Source organism: Carcharodon carcharias, chromosome 1, assembly GCF_017639515.1.
Source record: "Carcharodon carcharias isolate sCarCar2 chromosome 1, sCarCar2.pri, whole genome shotgun sequence".
Taxonomy (NCBI): domain Eukaryota; kingdom Metazoa; phylum Chordata; class Chondrichthyes; order Lamniformes; family Lamnidae; genus Carcharodon; species Carcharodon carcharias.
Window position 1 is genome coordinate 148,102,172 of NC_054467.1, and position 21,865 is coordinate 148,124,036.

At 42.5% G+C, this 21,865-nt stretch overlaps 1 protein-coding gene across 4 annotated transcripts in view; it reads right to left on the minus strand.

Moving 5' to 3' along the window:
* The window catches only part of LOC121280888 (atrial natriuretic peptide-converting enzyme-like), a 308,072-nt gene that overhangs the window by 241,861 nt on the left and 44,346 nt on the right, over positions 1 to 21,865 (minus strand). For all 4 annotated transcript variants that reach the window (XM_041193245.1, XM_041193240.1, XM_041193253.1 and 1 more), the window contains exon 4: positions 7,447 to 7,654. In XM_041193245.1, coding sequence (XP_041049179.1) covers positions 7,447 to 7,654 — 208 coding nt within the window. The remainder of the gene's footprint in view (positions 1 to 7,446; positions 7,655 to 21,865) is intronic.

The following is a 21,865-nucleotide window of genomic DNA, read 5'->3' on the forward strand; positions in this document are numbered from 1 at the left end:
GACGTGTAAAATGATGCGTGGTGACATCAGGCGGAACTCCCGACATCACTGCACCCCATTTGAATTTTCCGGTAGGTAGGGGCGCAGCAAAATCAGCTGTGCACCCACCGACCTGTCAATGGCCAATTGAGGCCATTGACAGAGTCACTTAGCTAATTAATAGACCTGCCCGTCCAACCTTAAGGTTGGTGGACAGGCCAGGAGCCCCAGCGGGAATTAGAAAAAGCATGAAACCTCATCCACGGGCGGGATGAGGTTTCATGTAGGTTTTTAAAAATTTTATTAAAGTTTTTGTAAAAATTATGGACACGTCCCAACTCATGTGACAGTGTCACATGAGGGGACATGTCAGGAATTTTTTTTCTATTTTTAATTTTGTCACAGAACAGCTGATCTCCGAGGCAGCACTTAGCCTCAGGGAGATGAGTGCGCTCTTGTGTGCGCATGCTTTCGTGTGGACATCGCACTGGGCGGGCCTTAGTTGGCCTGCCCACATAAAATGGTGCCACCCCCCAATCGGGAACACTGACTGGAGGCGCGCCTGTGCGTGCCGCCATTCAACTTCACCCCCAATGGGGGGAAATGTCATTTATTTCATCTGCTTCTCCTGATATACTCAAAGGTCCATTCTTAGTTGGGTTGCTCAATCACACACACACCGCTATGCTGTTTGAGTGCAGTACAAGTTGGTGGGATTTTCCCCCACTCTCATCAACGAATGCATGTTGTGCATACACTATGATGGTTGGGTTCATTAATTTCTACAATGTGAAGGCAAGTGATTATTCATGAAAAGAAATAATATATACACAACTCTTTGCTTTAAAACATAAGTACAATTCATAGGCCAGAATATTGTACTCGTCGGGCAGGCGCACACCCAATCCAAACCAGTGTAAAACGACACGCGATGACATCGGGCGAGCTTCCTGACATCATCACACACTTGCACAATATTTCAGTTGGCAGGTGTGCGTGGACGTTGGCAGCGTGCCCACCAACAATTAGCATGCCTATTAAGGCCATTGAAGATATAATATTGAAGTTACAGCCAGTAGAATGATATAAACGTTTAATGCACTTGGGCTGAATTCCTTTCTCCAGTATTTTAAGAGATGCCAATCAATTTAACATAAGCACATTAATAACTCTGTTAAAATAGTATGTAAAGAAATTTGCTATGAATGCTTTAACAATACCAGTATTCCTTTCTGTCCTAAAAGGCTTATAATTGTACACCAGGATCTTAATTATTCACCATACTAGAGGAGGATTTCCTGGATGACTCACAAGTCATCTTGCAGATATTTTTCAGAATTCACTGGACGAGGTCATAGCTGGAGTAGTGCAAAATAGCAAATTCAGAAAAATGGGCAACAGATGAACTATATTCCAAAAGAAAATGGGCATGGGATGAACCATCAAATTATAGGCCTGCAATCTTTACTTCCACTGTTCTTAAGTATCACGAAGGATAATATAAAGGGGAAATCTTGAGGGGCATGAGCTAATCCAAGATAATAAGTGTGGTTTTGGCAGTGGGTGGTGGTGCTCAACTAACTTATTAAATCTCTTTGAGGAAATGAAAGACTTAGTAAGTATCATCTACTAGAATTTTGGAAAGGTATTTGACACTGCCCCACATATTGGACTATTACATAAATGCCAAGATTTCCGCTCCTCAGGCAGGTGTGCAGGGTCAGGATATTTTCCGGCTTGTCACATGCTCCTCAGGAAAAAGTGCCTGTAAGGTGGGTGCATACTGGAGTCGGGCCCACCACTCCTGGAAGCAGGTCAGAGGCAGCCACAGGGGCTGCCAAGTTTAAAAGGCCCGCCTCAGTTCTCTGGAACTTCGTCCCAGATAAGTTGATCCTCTAGCCCTCACCACTTAGACCACATCACCTGTCCACCCATTCCCCATGCCTTATCCATCCCAAATCATGCCAACCCTTCCTCCCCACCACCCCCAATGGCCCCTATGCCCTCCAGTTAACCCAGCCATGATCCTAACAAATGGTGGAACAGGCCCAAGGGTTCAAATGGCCTACTCCTGCTCTTAATTTGTATGTTCATATGCCTTCCCACTCATTCCAAATGTCCCCCATACCCTGCATGCCAACCCTTGACCCTCCACCCACCCCAATGGCCCCTCTTGCCCTCCATGACAACTCTTGCCTCCCCATTAACTCCCAATGGCCCTTCATACCCTCCATGCTAAACCAGGCCCCTCCATCAGCCCTCAATAGCCCTTCATAACTCCATGCCCCAACTCATCCTGATGGCCCCTTATTGTCTCTATGCCAACTTAGTGCCAATCTACACCAATCTAGTGCCAATTCATCCCAACTCATGACCCCCACTCTTCCCCATGGCCTTTATATCTCATATGCCATCTTAGTGCCAATTCATGACAATCCATGTCCCCCACCCCCACACCCTCCAGGGCAACTCATGCATCATCCACCATGGGCAGACCCCAGGGGCTATGATGAGATGGAATAAAATAAAGGTTTAAGTATCTATTACAAAATTAACTAAATAAAAAACCCTTATTCATAAAAGCCCATTCAATACACTTAAATCAGCTCAAGTACTTAATCCAATAAAAAGACAAAAAATCGTAATAATAAATACATAAAAGACAGCTAATCCTTTAATAATCTCTTGGAGCTGCCAATCAAACTGTGAGCTTACAGCACCCCCACTGTGACAATGATAGATTGTCCAAGCAGTCAAGCAATAATAGTACTGTAATGATAACCCTAAGATTATGTCAACAAACAGGTGTTGAAATTGCAAGCACAGATTTTTTTCAACTTGAGGACACAGGTAGGCTGTTTTTTCTTCAAGATTTAAAGAGCATGGGCTTTAAATAACTTGACAATTCAACAGACCCTAGCTGCCCTTTACGAGAACTTGCACCTACTCTAAAAAAATCATTAGTTACACTGTGCGCAGTAAGGCCCTTGCTCCAACAAAAATGCAGTCTGTTTGAACTCAGCAATGAGTTCAAGTGTCCAAGCTGAGTTCAGGTTTCCCCCATTGTGAGTCACATCAGCCCCTGTTCCCCCTTGGCTGAAAATAGGATCAGTTGGAAATGGGGCGGGCCTATTGGATCTGGATTTCAAGAGCCATTTTGGATAAGCCATGAAGTCTCCACAACTCCACAAAAATCAAGGCCAAGGTCTAAGCCCCTTGTGATACATGGAAATGTATTAAAATAGATTGGTAAATGGCTGGTTGTTAGGCAAGCAAAGGGTAACAAGGGCAAGTAGCTGGTTGACAATTGCACATAGTGCCAATAAGGTTCAGTAGGGAGTAAATTAGAAAGCCCCTGAAAACAGGTGTGAAGCTCATAATGCATGATTACCCAGCCTCCATTCAATTTGATGCAAGTAGCATGCCAATATCATGCTGCTTGCTCATTATCATGATTGCTGCATGCAGCCAGTGCTAAACCCGCTGTTGAGTGGCTGCACACCTCAGCTGGGGGACCCAAGATCGTGCGAGGTTAGCTCAGAGCCAGCTTGCATCACTTACAGGGGAGATACATTGTGGCTACAGCAGATGGAGTCCTGGTACAAGTCACTCTGACATAGAAAACAACATTTGAGACAGCAGGCTCAGTGTTCTCAGACAGAAAATGCATTGAATGCCTTGGAGGAGGTGGAAAGAAAGAGAGAATTGCTGTATCCACCAGAGGCGTTTCAGTCAAATGCTCAGAAGGCAGTGGGATCAAAAAGCTGTGATGATCAATGCCTGGAATCAAGCCTCGATGACCTGGTTGCAGTGCTGCAAAAAGTTCAATAACTTCATACGAATGGTCAAGGCAGTGAATTCATTTTCAAATGCCATATTCTATCAACTGTATAGCTGGCCTCACAGACTGCTCAATGCAACACAAACCCTTCACTCATCTACCAACAGTGTCCATCAATGCCAGCTGTTCAACCATAAGAGTGAAATGCCCCCAAAAGACTGCACCACACACTTCTCTCTCTCTATAGCAGGACAAGGTGGTAGACAACTGGAGGCAACTGCCAAGGTAGCACAGGTGCCAGCTTGCTGAAGGGTGAGGATGCACATGAGTTCTGCTGTAGTGGTCTCAGGTGAGCATTTTGATGGGGAAGGCTACAGATTGAGTGTGTACAATGAAATGCTTGGTACACTGACAGACCTGCCAGAAACTTGCTGTTAAGGAGCATGGAGACCACCATCAACTTCGAACAGGGCATTGCTCAAAGCTCGGAGCCCATCCTTCCCATCATGGAAGCAATGGCCTATTCCAGAAGCACACTTGTGGACCCAACCATGTTGCAGCATCTAATGGTCGATGTCTCAGCTTCCATTGCAGCACAAGCAGAAGCCACTCAATGTGTCTGGGTGCTGCAATGGAAACTCAGGCAGCTCTCCTGCAAGCTCAGCTTTCTGCCATGCAACTTCATACTGCTGCCATAATTGCTGCATACCAATGCTTTAAGGGGTTTTCAGGATCTCCCAACAGTCCATCAATATGTCCTTCAACAGATTACTAGAATTTCTGAATTGCCATCCAGGGAATGATAGTGGTTCCATGGAGTACAAACCTGCTGTGCTCCCTACAATTGAGAGAATACTTCTGTTCCTCCTGGGCCACAAGGAAACCCCATTGAAGTAATTCTATAAAACTTACCTTGGCCTCTACTGGCAAGCGCTTCCTGCTGTGGTTCAGCTTTTTTTTTATTCTTTCATGGGATGTGGGTGTCATTGGCAAGGTTGTCCATCCCTAATTGCCCTTGAACTGAGTGGCTTGCAAGGCCATTTAAGAGTGGGTCTGGAGTCACATTTAGGCCAGACCAGGTAAGGGTGGCAGATTCTCTTCCCTAAAGGGCATTAGCAAACTAGATGGGTTTTTACAATAATTAATGATAGTTTCATAGTCACCATTACTAAGACTAGCTTTCAATTCCAGGTTTTATTACTTCCACTGTCTGCCATAGTGGGACGTGAACTCATGACCCCAAAGCATTAGCCCAGGCCTCTGGACTAGTAATCCAGTGACATATCCAGTGACATTACCACTACACCACCGAATCCCCCAAGCTGCCAAGTCTTACACCACACAGGCAATCCATTGACTCAACATCAAATCACATCGTGACACTGATAATGTCATTAACAATATCATCAATGTCAATTGTGTCATCAACAATGTCATAAGGTCAGTGTTTGAATTTAAAGTAATCTCCCCACACCCTCCTGTCTGTCTGTAGCAAATATGGCCTAATCTTAACCCTCTCATGCCCCACTCCCACAGGCAAGGAGGAGGTTGAGGGTTAAACTCAAGGCTGGGTACACTGCAACAAGTAGATCTCCTGGCCTCTCAAAGTCTTTCCATAATAAGCAAGGCTTGTCAGAAGTTTGATGGAATATTCACTGCTTACCTGAATGAATACAGCTGTACCAGCAGTCAAGAAACTCCACATCATCCAGGACAGAGTAGCTCTCTTGATTAGCAGCCCTGTCACAATTTCCACCCTCTCCACTGACAGGATGCAGTGCAGCAACTCAACAGCCCCTCCCTTCCCTACACCTACCAACAATACGTACATAAGCAGCAATGTTGTGGTTCAAGGACACTGTTGCTCTCCCGTAACCATACCAGCAGTGTGATGGAAGCTCTGTTTATGTACAGTATTTACAGAAATGAGTTCTACCTTATTTCTGTCAGAATTACAGTGGCAGAGTGGGAATAGTCCTGAGGAAATTCTAAGCCTACAGCTAAACAAGTTATTATAATAAAGGACAACTGGAACGGGCGTGCAAGAGGAGAAGAACATTAACAAGGCATTTTCCAAGACATGGCAAAGGACCTGTAAAAATATAGGCTGATTAGTTAAATGAGAAAAAAGGGCCATTGCTTCACAAGTAAAATATATCATGAAGATCCAATGAAACTTAAGGAGGAACATAATTTCATTTTAAATTTATCAAAAATACAGAGTGCAAAACTGCTGATTATTGGGGTCTTTCCAGCTTGCCTGGGGCCTAGAGAGAATGAACAGGATAATTAGGTTCAAAGTGCAGTCACTAAAGTCATGTTTACAGGACATTTTCTAAATAACTGATTAAGTGGATAAAACTCCAAAAAGAAATCTCTTATCAATTTAAGATGATTTGTTAGCCAAGAGGGATAAAAACTTGCCAGAGATGTTAAATGGTTAATACTTTGGACAACCAAATCAGTACTGAATTTACATTCAATTTATATACAACAATCTTGTATGAAGAAACGGTGTTGAGTTGAGGCCAGGTGGCTGTCCTGACATGGACAAGGGGTGAAGGTGAAAGGGAAACTGGAAAACTGCCAATGTTACACACTACTAGCAGCCTCACACAGCAGTATGAACAACAACCTGAGAGCAGATCATGTAATGGTTCAATGAGCAATGACCTTTCCTTACTGCGTGCATTAATGATTTTATTTATATAACATAAACCAACGCTCAGGGCTTGACGTTTTCCCCCAAATCAATAATTATCAGTGAACGTTCAGATAATTTGGAAATTATGGACAGAATTTTGCCCTTGGCATGCCAGATTGGCAAGAAAGGGCAGGAGTGGTTAGGAAGCCGACCCTCGCCCGCGATTGGCACCACACCATGATTTCACACTGGCAGGCCAATTAAGGCCCACCCAGTGTCATACGCAAGCAACGAGCGAGCTGAGCGCAAACTTTGCGCATGCGCGCGACTGAGCATGGAGCTACCTCAGGCAGATGAAGAAATATTTAGAAAATATAAAGGACGTAAAAATGTAATCAAACATGTCCCCTCATGTGACTCTGTCACATGAGCAGGGACACGTTTTTAATGAAAACCATTAAGTTTTTATTTTATTTTTCTTTGCTTTTGGAAGCCTCATCCCGCCCGTGGATGAGGTTTCTAAAAAAAATGCAAAGGCCGCTTGGCCTTTTCACCATTAGGTTGGATGGGCAGCGAAAAATTTACATTAATTGCTAACTTAATGGCCTTAACAGGCCTTTTAATTCTCAGCAGGTGCACTGCCGGCTCTGGCGTGTGCCCGCCAACACAACTATCGCGCAACTGCATGCTGAAGTCCTCACACTCAGCCGACGTCAATGTGCGTCATTTCACGCTCGAGTGGGTCGGGCACGTGCCCACCAGCAAAGCTAAAAATTTTACCGTATGCTGTGTAGTATTTTCACACAATTAACTAGTGTGTTCATTTCAAATTACTCCCTTATTTTAATGAAAGCATTGACCTATTTATTTTAAATGCCCCTATTAAACTAGCAAGGAAGGAAATTTGATTCTAAACATTAAGCATTTGTACAAATAATATTACATAGTGTTATTATCAAGCTGACAGATACCCTCAATAACTCAGGCAGGATACCTCTCAATCTACACAAATCAAAAACTAGTGGTTTTCCTGCTCACCTACCTCTCAGTGTTGTTGATACACTCAGGAAGAGCAAGGCTGCAGCCAAAGAGCATGATATGTTGATAGCAGCGCAGGAGGTTAAGCTGACTGAAGAAACGGATGAGCATTTCCATGTCCGCAATGCTGAAGTTTGAAAGATAGGATGGCACAGTAGTCTGATTATAGGGCAGCATTTCACATAGGCTGTAAGTTACATTGTTACAGGCACCTGCAAGGGATAGATGGACAATATAAACAGGAGTTAAATCTTTCATTTTTGAAAAAAAATACCAACTACAAGGATCACATTTGAGAATGAAGACTCAAAAGTTTTGCACATAAAAGTGTGCAAAAAATATATTTTTAAGAAGTTAAGTAAAGAGGACAAGCCAAACATCGAAAACCTGGGTTTTCAACTTTGTTAACAGAATTTGTGGATGTTATCATTCGCATGTGAAGCTGGCATACAATAACAAGTAGAGGAACTTAGTATTATGTTCATGGTGTTGAAATTGTTAGGTATCGTTCACTGTATGGAGTTTACGTTTGTGCAGAAAAATTATGTTGTAACATAGTAAATAGTAAACAGATAGCAGCAAAACTTCAGGAGGACGTAGAATTTAATCTGGATCAAGTGCAAAGTGATGCACTTTGGGAGAAACAACACGGATGGCAGTATAATTTAAATGTAAATCTACTAGTTTGAGGAAGATGCAAGGACAGAGGGACCTGAGGGTGCTTATTCACAAATCTTTGAAGATGACAGAGCAAGTTGATAAGGCAATTAAGAAAGAGCACAGGATTCTTAGTTTTGTAAATAGGGTCATTGATTACGAAAACAAGAAAGTAATCATTTACAAATGATAAGTTAAGCCTCAGTTGGCATACTGTTTTACATTACTGGGCACCACACTTTAGGAGGGATGACAAGGTTTGGATGAGGGTTACCAGGATGACATCAGGGATGAGGGGCTTCCATTGGAGAAATTGAGAAGTTTAGATTGCTCTCTTTAGAGCAGAGACCACTATGGAGAGATCTAATTTAGATATTCAAAATCATGAGAGGTTGATAGAGCAAGTATGGAGAAAGTGTTTTCTTTGGCATGTGGATCTGTAGCCAAAAGTCATAGATTAAAAATAGTTGGCAAAAGAACTAGGCAGAAAATGAAAAGAATTTTTTTTTCCAGAGAGGGTTGTTAAGATCTGGGATGCGCGAACTAAAAGGAATCAGATTTCATAGAAACTTTCAAAAGGCAATTGGACTATCCCTGAAGAGAACTAATTTGCAGAGTTATGGGTAGAAACCTGGCGCGTGGGGCTAAATTCACAGAATCACAGAATTGTTACAGTGTGGAAGGAGGCCACTCAGTCCATCATGTCTGCACTGATTCTCTGAGCATTTTAAGTTAGTGCCAGTCTCTTGCCTTTTCCCGGTAACCCTGCACATTATTTAAATAGAAACAATCAGATCTTGGACAGAAATTGGACAGATCTTTCAAATGTCGGCACATGCATGACAAATCAAACGGCCTCCCTCTGTACTCCAAGATTCTATTGGTTGCTCTAGGGCGAAAACATGTGGCTGTTCCAGGTGAAGAAAAGATTATTTTGGCATCAGAGCAGAAAACTGATTCAGAAGCGCTAACGACACTCCACGAAGAAAAATTGGAGCGTGGAAAGATTTTAAACTAAGTACTTGGTAAAGAAGGATAACAGGTGAAATTGTAGGACTGAGCATTAGAAGCAAACTAGATGGAAATGTACTGAGCTATGAGGCAGGTTTGCATCACAGTCCTAGGGCCAGGATTTTCCATTCATCGGGAGGGCCCGGTGGGAGCGGGTGGGGGCAGTCGCAGAGCCGATCGCCGCCCACGATCAGCTCCACAACACGGGGGGGCCAATTAAGACCCGCCCTGCGTGAATCACGAGCGGCAGCGCTCAGCGCTGAGCCTGTGCGGGCAGGGGGGGGGAGGAGGGAGAGCTGGGCCTAACGTGCAGTTTGCGCACGCATGAGAAAGAGTGCTTCAATCTCCCTGAGTCATGGAGCAGACTGAGGGCAATTGAAGTGCTTTATGAAAAAATTAATAAAGGGCAGAAAATTTAAATGAAATATGTCCCCTCATGTGACTGTGTCACATGAGATGGGACATGTTTTTAAGTTCAAATGAAACCTTTCATTTAATTCGTAATAGCTTTAGGAAATAGCTTTTGGACCTTGGCCAATTTGAATCATCAGTAAACATTCAGTTTAAGGGCCTTAAATTACATCAGATATTCAGATTGTTCCAATTCACCAAGGGTTCAAATCCAGCACTTATCAAACTGCTGGCTTTGAGAAGCATATAACCAGTTTTATGACTACAATTGCTGAAGTTTTTCTCATTGCTAACGCTAAGGTTCTTTTGCCAATCTTCTTGGATTAAGTACATAAATATGAATTCTAGTAAAAAACAATCCATTGAACTAGCTGCTGTAGAGTTTGTTTGCAACTAGTAGTACAATAGAGTAAGCAATGATGTTTTACTCAGTTAAACTCAAAAAATGATTCAATTTCTGCAGTATTTAATTATCATTGAAGGCAACCAAATCAAATTGAGAGATTTTTTCAGTTAAGCTTATATAAATCTTAATTTTTTTTATTGATATACCAATATTTTTGACAGAATATTTACAACAGAGTGAATATCCTTTTAAATTTATAGCCAGAAATGATAACCCCAATGGTTTCATAAGCTTAAACATACCTTAATGCTGTTGAGAAGGCTTTAAACTAAATGGAAGTGAGGGGGGGAGGGAGAGTTCTCAAGAGCGGATACGTAGCCTTCAAAGCAAAAGGATATGGCAGGGCAGCTATTTAGGTCATGATAACTAGAGTGTGACAGGAAGGGGCAGAGTGTACAGACATTTTTTTAAAAGCAGCAAATAGGGTCAAAGGGGGAAGAAATGGTAAAAAGGCAAAATTAATAGCTCTTTACTTAAATGCAAGTAGTACTCGGAACAAAATAAATGAATTAACGGCACAAATAGAGATTATTGGGTATGATCTTATAGCCATTACTGGGACGAGGGGCAAGATTTTACAAAACCGCGGGCAGGCAAGCACCCGACCCGATCGGGCATAAAATAGCGTGTGATGACATTGGACGAGCGTCCCAACATCATCACGCACTCGCACAATATTTCAGTTGGCAGGCATGCACAAGAGTTGGCAGGCACGCCCGCCAACAATTAAGAGGCCTATTAAGGCCATTGATCCTTAATTAAAAGGGGCTGGATGAGGTTTCCACAATTAAATAAAAAATAAATATAAATTTTTGGGCAGAATTTTTATTCTGTTTGATATTGTGAGCGAGTCCCATGTCAGGACATTTTTTCAGATTTTAAAAATCTTTCTTTTTGATTTCAAATTGTTCAGCTCCCTGAAGCAGCTCCCTGCTTTCAGGGAGCTTTCAGTGTGCAATCCCCCGTGCGTGCACAGGCTTTTGCACTCGCACTCCTCCTGCCCCCATCTCGACAGCACTGAGCTCCTCAGTGCGCCATTCAGGCTAGCTGGACATTAATTGACCAGCCAGTATGAAATTGTGGTCGGGGGCCAATTGCAGGCAGTGGACCGTTTCCCGGCCAACCCCAGGTTCATCCACTGCTCCTGGCCCAACAACCTTAAAATCATGCCCGTGGTTACAAGGAGATCAAAGCTGGGAACTAAATATTTTCGAAAGGACAGGCAAGAAGGAAAGGGTGGTGGGGTAGCTTTTTAGTATAAGATGAGATAAGTACGATAGCAAGAAATGACCTTGGATCGGAAGAAGTAGAATTCATATGGATGGTGGTAAGAAATAACAAGAGGAAGAAGACACTGTTGGGAGTAGTCTATGGGCCCCCTAATAGTAGCTATACTGTAGGACAGAGAATAAATCAGGAGATAATGAGGGCATGTAAAAAAGGCAGTACATTAATCATGGGTGACTTTAATCTTTATGTAGATTGGGAAAATCAAATTGGCAGAGGTAGCCACGAGCAAGAATTCATTGGGCAGGATCTTCCGGTGGGTGAGCTGGGGCGGGGCCAGCTCGCTGATGCGTAAAATGACACGGGATGACGTTGGGTGGAACTCCCAACGTCACCCCACTTCATTTCCATTTTCAGGTCAGTGAGGGCACAGCCGAGTCAGCTGCACGCCCGCCGACCTGTCAACGGCCTATTGAGGCCATTGAAAAAGTAATTAAGATCATTAATGGACCTGCCCGTCCAACCTTAGGGTTGGCGGGCAGGCCGGGAGCCCTGGCGGGCTTCAGAAAAAGCATGATACCTCATCCACGGGTGGGATGAGGTTTCAAGAGGGTATTTAAACTTTAATCACATCTTTCAATAAAAGTTATGGACATGTCCCAACTTATGTGACAGTGTTACATGAGGGGATATGGCAGGGAAATTTTATAAACCTCTTTATTTAAAGTTTGAAATCGGAGACGATCTCCCTGAGGCAGCACTTAGCCTCAGGGAGATCTGTGCACTCTTTCACGTGCATGCGCAAAAGAGCACACTCCTAGCTAAGGGAATCCCCCCCACCCCGCCCACACAGGGAGAGCATAGCACTTCCAAGCGTACGTCCCGCTGGGCGGGCCTTAATTGGCCCCCCCACGTAAAATGGCAGTGCGCCCCCAATCGAAGACATGCCCTCTCCCGCAGTTAGTTTTTCCCATAGAGTGTATTTGGGACAGTTTCCTAGAACAATATGTTGTGGGTTCAACCAGGGAACAGGCTATTTTGGATCTGGTAATAGGTAATCAATTAGGCTTAATAAATAATCTCAGAGTAAAAGATCCCATTGGAAACAGTGACCATAACATTTATCATTCAGTTTGAGAGTGAGAAACTTGGGTCAGAAACAACTGTGCTAAACTTAACTAAGGGTAATTACAAAGGAATGAGGGCAGGGTTGGCTGGAGTGGACTTGGAAAGGAGTTTAGCAGAAAAGATAGTTGATGAACAATGGCAGACGTTTAAGAAAATAGTTTGTGACTCACAACAAAGATATATCCCAGTGAGGAGGAAGGATTTTAGGAAGGGGGTAAACCAACCATGGTTAACCAAAGAAGTTAAGGAAAGTATCAAATTGAGAAAAAACACATACAGTGTGGCAAGGATTAGTGGTAAGCCAGAGGATTGGGAAAGTTTTGTGAAGAAAAGTTTCAACAAAAGATGACCAAAAAAAAAATAAAGAAGGAGAAAATAAATGCAGAAGGTAAACTAGCAAATAATATAAAAACAGACAGAAAGAGCTTCTTTACATATATAAAAAAGAAGGAGAGGGGACCAAAGTGAACATAGGCCCCTTAGAGAATGAGGCTGGGAAATAATAATGGGGAACCAAGAAATGGCAGAGGAGTTGGATAAATACTTTGCATCAGTCTTCAAGGTAAAAAAACACTAATAGCATACCAAAAATACTAAATAATCAAGGGGCAAAACGGAGAGAGGAAATAAATACAATAACTAGCACTAGAGAAACAGTACTCGGGAAACTAATGGGGCTAAAGGCCGATAAGTCCCCTGGACCTAATGGGTTGCATCCTAGGATATTAAAGGAAGCAGCTACAGAGATAGTGGATGCACTGGTAGTAATCTTCCAAGAATCCTTAGATTTTGGAAAAATCCCAGAGGATTGCAAAACTGTAAATATAACAGCCTTATTCAAAATGGGGTGTGGCAAAAAACAGGTAACTATGGTCCAGTTAGCTTAACACCCATCGTTGGGAAAATGTTAGAGTCTATTGTAAAGGATGTAATAGCAGAGCATTAGAAATGCACAATATAATCCAGCAGAGTCAGCATGGCTTCATGAAGGGACATCATGAGTAGGTAGTAAGCAGGATAGCTAAAGGGGAACCAGTAGATGTAATATATTTGGATTTCCAAAAGGCGTTCGATAAGGTACCACACATAAGGCTACTTAATAAGATAAGAGCCCATGGTGTTGGGGTGGTATATTAGCATGGATAGAAGATTGGCTAATTAATAGAAGATGGAGAGTTGGGTAAGGGGGGCATTTTCAGGACAGCAACCTGTAACTAGTGGAGTGCCACAGGGATCAATGCAAGGGCCACAATTATTTATAATAAATATTAATGGCTTGGATGAGGGAAGTTAATGTACTATTACCAGATGACACAAAAATAGGTGGGAAGGCAAGCGGTGATGATGACACAAAGAATCTATGGACTGATATAGACAGGTTAAGTGAGTGGGCAAAAACTTGCTAGATGGAATATAATGTGGGAAAATGTGACTTTGGCAGGAAGAATAGAGGAGCTGAATATTATTTAAATGGAGAAAGACTGCAGAAAGCTGCAGCACAGAGGGATTTGGGGATCCTCATGTATGAATCACAAAAAGCTAGCATACAAGTTCAGTAGATAGTAGGGAAGGTAAATGGAATGTTTGCCTTTATTTCAAAGGGAAGGGAAGTTTTGCTAAAACAATACAAGGCACTAGTTAGACCACTCTGAGAATACTGTGAGCAGTTTTGTTTCTTTTATCTAAGGAAGGATATACTGGCATTGGAGGCAGTCCAGAGAAGGTTCACTAGGTTGATCCTGGGGATTTTCTTATGAGGAGGTTGAATAGGTTGGGCCTGTACTCATTGGAGTTTAGAAGAATGAGAGGCAACCTTATTGAAACATATAAGACTCTTAGGAGACTTGACAGGGTAGATGCTGAGAGATTATTTCCCCTTGTGGAAGAGTGTAGGACCAGAGGGCACAATTTCAAAGTAAGGGGTTGCCCATTTAAGACAGAGATGAGGAGGAATTTATTTTCTCAGAGGGTAGTCAATCTGTGGAATTCTTTATGGCAGAGGGCTGTAGAGTTTGGGTCATTAAGTATATCCAAGGCTGAGATAGACAGATTTTTAAGCAGTTAGAGAATTAAGGGTTATGGGAAAAGGCAGGAAAGTGGAGTTGAGGATTATCAGATCAGCCATGATCTCATTGAATGGCGGAACAGACTCAATGGGCTGAATAGCCTACTTCTGCTCCCATGTCTTATGGTCTTTAAATTGATACATGTAATTACAAAGCAATTACTGGTCCTTAATAACCTGCTTAATAGGCATTATACTCATGATCATTTTTACTGGCTGGTGCAAGTTCAAAGGTCTCCAAAAACGTATTGAGCCACAAAAGGTCATTTGAATCATCAAGCTGCTCCTTCAGGAGCCCCTTTATAGGCTATCCTGTCAGGAATTCTAGCAATTATTTTATCACCTAAGGAAAAGGAAAGCGTTGCTACAAATTCTTCCTAACCCCAGTCGATAGTTCAGCTGAATTGCACAGTATCCAACTTAAAACCATATTAGTCATCTTCCACAGCTGACATTTCCAATGGCTCAACAGCTCAAACAGCCATTACATTTCATTCCTTTCAGCATTTTGAAGGCTTAGGATCATACCTTTCAGCCTTTTGAAATACTGGGTCAGATCTTGCTGGACAAGGACACCATGTAGCACATGCTGTGAGACATTTTCCTGCACCCTTCAACATGTTTGCACCATAACTTGCTGGAAGTGTGAATTAATAAGGGTGTGTTGAGGGATTTTGGTGAACAATGTGATTAACTGTGTACCTCCTTAAGCAATAAGATTTAAGGTTTGAGAAAGTAACAGAAGAATGATGAAACAGGAGGGTAAATTAGAGTCAAATCAAGTACAGAAAGAAATAAAGAAGGAAAGATTGATTGAATTAAGCGAGAGAAAAGAGAGAAAGAAAGTAAGTCTTTTTTGTTAACATACTTAAAATATTTGAGATTGAACATTTTAAATTGTTCCCTTTCTGGGAGAGAGAATTTGATTAGCATTTCATTAACAATTATCAGGTTGTTAAAAAGGTACTTATGCTGTTAAGTTCCAATGCTAGCTATCTGCAACAGGCTTAATGGACAACTAATGTACAAATCTAATAAGTTCTTGAAAATAATGGCGAAACTAGGCCTAGATTTTGGTCCGGAGTTCAGTGCTAGGTAACAAGTTGTTATGAATTTGGAAAACCTGGAAGAATGGGTTTTTCGAATGTCCTTTTAACTGCACAGTTTCTTTTAATTGCTTTCTGGTGGCTCCTGACAGGTTGGAGGATTTTCAGGCAAGAAGCCTGCAACACAAGGCCAAAACTTAAATCAGGTAGGTTACATAAATGAACATACGAACAAGGAACAGCCCTCAAGCCTGCTCCGCCCTTTAATAAGATCATCGCTGATCTGATAGTAACCCCAAATCTGCATTCCGCCTACCCCACAATAACCTATCACCCCCTTGCTTACAAGAATCTATCCACCTCTCCCTAAAAATATTCAAAGACTTAGCTTCCACCGCCTTTTCAGGAAGGGAGTTCCAAAGATTCACGACCCTCTGAGAAACAATTTCGCCTCATCTCCATTTTAAATGGGCAGCCTCTTATTTTTAAACAATGATCCCTAGTTCTAGTTTCTCCCACAAGAGGAAACATCCTCTCCACATCCACCCTGTCAAGACTCCTCTAACTCTTCTAAACTCCAGTGGGTAGAAGCCTAACCTGTCCAACCTTTCCTCCTAAGACAACCCACCTATTCCTGGTATCAGTCTGGTAAACCTTCTCCAAACTGCTTCGAATACATTTTCATCTTTTCTTAAATAGGGTGACCATTATTGTACACAGTACTACAAATGTGGTCTCACTAGTGCCCAGTACAACTGAAGCATAACCTCCCTACTTTTGTATTCAATTCCCCTCACAAAAAATGATAACATTCTATCAGCTTTCCTAATTACTTGCTGTACCTGCACATTAGCCTTTTGCGCTTCATGCACTAAGACACCCAGATCCCTCTGCATCTCAGAGCTCTGCAATCTCTCAGCATTTAAATAATATGCTTCTCTTTTATTCTCCCTGCCAAATTTCACATTTTCCCACGTTATACTCTTTTTGCAAGATCTTTGCACACTCACTTAACCTATCTATATATTTTTGTAGCCTCGCTATATCCTCTTCACAGCTTACTTTCCTACATATCTTTGTGTCATCAACAAATTTGGCAACCATCCCTTCAATCCCTTCATGCAAGTCATGTATGTAAATTGTAAACAGCTGAGGTCCCAGCACTGATCCCTGTGGCACACCACTCACTACATCTTGCCAACCTGAAGAAGACCCATTTATACCTACTCCCTGCCTCCTGTTAGCCAGCCAATATTCTATCCATGCCAATGTGTTACCCCCATACCATGAGCTTTTATTTTCCGCAAAAACCTTTGATGTGGCACTTTATCAAATGCCTCCTGGAAATCTAAGTACAGTACATGCACCGGTTCCCTTTCATCCATAGCACATGTTACTTCCTCAAAGAACTCCAATAAGTTGGTTAAACATGATTTCTTTTTCACAAAACCATGTTGACTTTGCCTGATTACCTTGAACTTATCCAAGTGCCCAGCTATAGCTTCTTTAATAATAGCTTCTGACATTTTCCCTATGATGGTTGTTAAGCTAACTGGCCTGTAGTTTCCCACTTTCTGCCTCCCTCCCTTTTTAAATAATGCAGTTACATTTTCTATCTTCCAACCTAATAGAACCTTCCCTGAATCTAGAGAATTTTGGAAAATTAAAACCATTGCATCAACTATCTCACTAGCCGCGTCTTTTAAGACCCTAGGATGAAGTCCATCAGGATCCGGGCACTTGTCAGCCAGCAGCTGAGTTCCTCCCTTCCATTTCTTGATTTATAGCTGCTTCTGGGATGTTACCTGTATCCTCTATAGTGAAGGCTGATGCAAAATACCTGTTCAGTTCATGTGCCATTTCCTTGTTTTCCAATATCAGTTCTCCAGACTCACTTTCTACAGGACCAACGCTCACTTTGCTAACTCGTTTCTTTTTAAAATATTTATAGAAACTCTTACCATCTGTTTTTATATTTCTAGCTAGCTTTCTCTAATTTTCCCCTCCTTATTAATCTTTTAGTCAGCCTTTGCTGTTCCTTATATTGTATCCAATCATCTGGCCTTCCACCTGTCTTTGCACAATTATATACGTTTTCTTTAAGTTTGATACTATCTTTAACCTTTCTAGTTAACCACAGATGGTGTGTCCGTCCATTGGGCTTTTTCTTACTCGTTGGAATGTATCTAGTCTTTGTTTTCTGAAATATCCCTTTAAATGTTTGCCACTGCATCTCTATCGACCTATCCTTTAACCTAATTTGCCAATTCACTTTAGCCAGCTCTGCCTTCATGCCCTCATAATTGCCCTTATTTAAGTTTTAAAACTAGGCCTGAATTTTACCCTTGGCGGGCACACACAATCGGTGGGCCCGGGAGAAGTCGGGAAACAGGTCCCCAACTGCACTCGGCCCATGGCCGCGATTTCATGTTAGCTGGCCAATTAAGGCAGGCTGTAGTAATTTGATATGTAATACACCTTTAAGACAAGCATTGTAATGTAAGATCACATGATCTTAATACCCAATAGCAGAGTAGTGTGTGCTGCCACTGTGAGAGAGTCCTGAGGAATGAATACAGAGTTTTGAGTTTTGAATGTAGCTGCTGAGTTTAGTTTGTAAGTAAACAACAGGTGTTTATTCTAAAAACGATCTTCTGATGTTCTCTGTCTCCATATGAACTCGGTCACCCCTATTTAAGCATACAACCCATATCTTTTAGCCCCAACAAACGAAAGGGCACTGGATCCAACAAACTGGTGATGAGAGTAAAAGAATGAAAAGCCACAGAAAAAAACGAGGTAAAAAGCGAGGAAGAACGAAGGAATTCAGAAGAACAGAAACCAGGCCATACCTCACACAGTAATTGTGAGTTAAAGACAATTTCCTTCTCGATCGTTGAAGTAATCCCCTCAGAGCATGCTGCAATTTGGAAGAGTGGAGCCTTTCGATCCAACCTCAGACGACTGGTCTCATTGTGCTGAACGCCTCGTGTTCTTCTTCCAGACGAACAACATGTCAGGGGAGGAGAAAAGGTGCGCGATCCTACTGTCCACGTGTGGAAGTAAGACATACGGACTAATTCGAAATCTGTTGCCGCCCAGTGCCCCGGACTCGAAAGTTTTGATGACTTGGTGAACTTCGCAAGGAATCATTACCAGCCTAGGCTGTCGGTGATGAAGCAGCAGTTTAAATTCAACTCAAGAATTAGAGCTGTGGGGGAGACAGTTGCTTCTTATGTAGCAAATCTGATGCAATTAACTGGATATTGCGAGTTTGGTACTTCTATCAATGATATGCTTAGAGATCATTTGGCGTGTGGTGTAAACGAAAATGCGATTCAGAAGAGATTATTGGCTGAAACAAACTTTTCAGAAGGCTTTGGAAATTGCTCTGGCAATGTATGTGCAGTGCAAGACTCAGGCGCCATACGAGGAGCACAAAATGATGTCGTCCTCCATGTTGAGCAGAAAGCCTCAGCCAAAAAGAGTGCAAAATTGCAGAGCTTTACTCAGAAGCAAGAAGCAGTTACTGTGAGCAGACAAATTAAAAGGGATAACTTAGCAGCAAAACCATGGCATAATAGTAACAGAGATGGAAGCAGACAATTTTGTAATGAAGCAGTTTAAAAAGATCGAATGTTTCTTCTACCATCAATATGGACACCTCATGGGACATTGGTAGAGATAGAATCAGGCAAACTTTCAGACAAAAGCAAAAACCCAATGAGATAAACAGCATTGAAAAGCCTGAAGTAATAGATGCTGATAACTATTTGTTATATAATTTAAAGGTAGGAAGAACAGAGCTTATCTATGTAACCATGAGAGTGAATGAGAAGCCTATCAAAATGGAGGTGGATACTGGAGCAGCCACAACGGTGGTTGGTGAGCATACTTTTAAATACCTGAATCATGGAGAACATAAGCTGAATTTAGAAAAGACTGATGACAAATTAAGAACTTGCACAGAAGAAGACATACAAGTCAAGGGCGTATGTAAAGTCACAGTACATCACAGAGCTCAAACAGTGAGATTACCCTTGATGGTAGTAGCAGGTGAGGGACCTAGTGTCTTCGGATGAAACTGGCTGAAAGAAATTAAATTGTAATATACGGAAATCTTCCAACTGAGAACTAATGGACTTCCAGAGCTACTACAAAAACATGCCCCAGGGCATATGCTTCGCAGTCCAATAAAGTGTTGGCGGATTTGAAGTCTGTGCTGGGGAGGGTGGGGAGGGGCATGGGGGGTAAGGTATGGAATGCTTGGTGGCCCTTTGGTGCCTCCATGTTGCTTGCAGAGGCAGGCAGGATAGGAACCCGACCCAAATCACATCACTGTGGTTGCGCCTGATCTGTCTCAGTTGCAGAGGCATGGTCAGTTTACACAGGCCACTTCCCTCACTTACCTTGCCCCCCCATCTCGATTGCCTGTGTATGCGCTGCAGCACCAGGGCAGCACTTAACCGCCCCTGCCACCCCCAGCTCACTACTTCTACTTATCATAGGCGTGCATTCAAAATGGATTTACATATACAAAGTTGAAGTCACCCACGTCTTCAGCGATGATAGACAGACTGCAACAAAGTTTTGCAATTAGTGGGCTACCTGAAATGCTATTATCAGATAATGGAACAGTTCTCATAAGCACTGAATTTAACCGATTTACAAGCATCGATAGTATTGTTCATGTGAAAACATTTCCATACCATTCTTTTTCAAACGGATTCACCAAGAGAGCAGTTCAGACGTTCAAATCTGGTATGAAGAAAATGTCTGGAGATTTGATAGTGACTAAATTGGCACGTTTTCTTTTCCATTATAGAACCACCCCTCATTCAACAACAGGTGCCACACCAGCGGAATTGCTAATGCAGTGTCGTCTCTGATCGAGACTGAGCCTAATCATGCCATACTTGGAGGGGATGGTAGAAAGAAGACAGCAAAGTCAGAAAATGGGACATGATTGTTGCAGTTGGGACAGAACATTAATGTAGAAGAGAAAGTATTTGTGAAAAATTTTAGGGAAGGACCAGTATGGTTACTCGGTGAAATAAGTGCAGTAACAGGACCTCTTTCCTACCATGTGAAAGTCGAAGATCAAGTAATTAGGAGACATATGGATCACATAAGGAGAGGGGAAACCAAATACCATGAAATGATTCCACCAGTGTTCGAGCCTGAATCAACAATTTCCGTTGAAAGAACTCAATTGAGTACAAATGTGTTTGAAGGGCCGACTGTACCTGAAAGAGTCGAAGAAACAAATTTACAGGTACCTGCTAAAGAACCAGATGCTCAGATGGCTCCAGTAAAGGAGGTTCCAAATCAAACTTCAGAAGCTGTAGAGCTGAGACGTTCTACATGCATAAGGAAACCCCCAGAGAGACTGACTTTGTAAATAATTGTTCTGTGTAAATAACTTGATATATTGAAAAAATTGTAAAATGTATTTTTCAGTAAAGGGGGAAGGGTGTAGTAATCTAATATGTAATATACTTTTAAGACAAGTGTTGTAATGTAAAATCACATGATCATAATACCCAATAGCAGAGTAATGCAGGTTACCACTGTGAGAGAGTCTTGAGTTAGACACTGAAGACTGAATATAGAGTTTTGAGTTGTGAGCACACAAATGTAGCTGCTGATTTCAGTTTCTAAATAAACAACAGGTGTTTATTCTAACAACGATCTCCTGATGTTCTCTGTCTCTGTACCAACTCAGTCACCCCAAATTAAGCGTGCAACCCAGATCCTTTAGCCTCAACAAACCAAAGGGCACTAGATCCAACACCTGCCAAGCATGAAACCCGTCTTCCCAATGATCAGGAAAGGCCAGGCGGGGGCCTGTTAGGCGGCGGGTCCAATAGCAACACGGCGGGCGGTTTAAAAATGGCAGAGGCACCTTCCTGAAGGCTGTCAGGGGAGAATCATATTCAGCAGTCTGGAGACTGGAGCTACGGCCTCAACAGCAGTTGGAGATGTCAGGCAAGAGGGCAGGTCGGGTGGGCACTTGGCCCCTGTTTTTCAGACTATGTCTCATTATGTCCTTTGTGGAGGAGGTGGGTGTCAGGCTGGACACTCTCGTTCACAAGGATGGCTGGAGGAGACCACTGCGCCAGACAATAAAAGCTTGGGAGGAGGTGGCAGCCGAGGTCAGCAGCCATGAAGATAAAGACAAAAAAACTGCGGATGCTGGAAATCCAAAACAAAAACAGAATTACCTGGAAAAACTCAGCAGGTCTGGCAGCATCGGCGGAGAATCTTCTCCGCCGATGCTGCCAGACCTGCTGAGTTTTTCCAGGTAATTCTGTTTTTGTTCAGCAGCCACGAAGTTGTGTGGCGCACATGGGTGCAGTGCCACAAAAGGTTCAATGACCTGCTGCACTCAACAAGGGCGAGTACCGTGTTGGCATGGATCAGTGTGGAGAAGTGTTAAGGGTGGACCATCACCCCCACACCCCATGGAGTT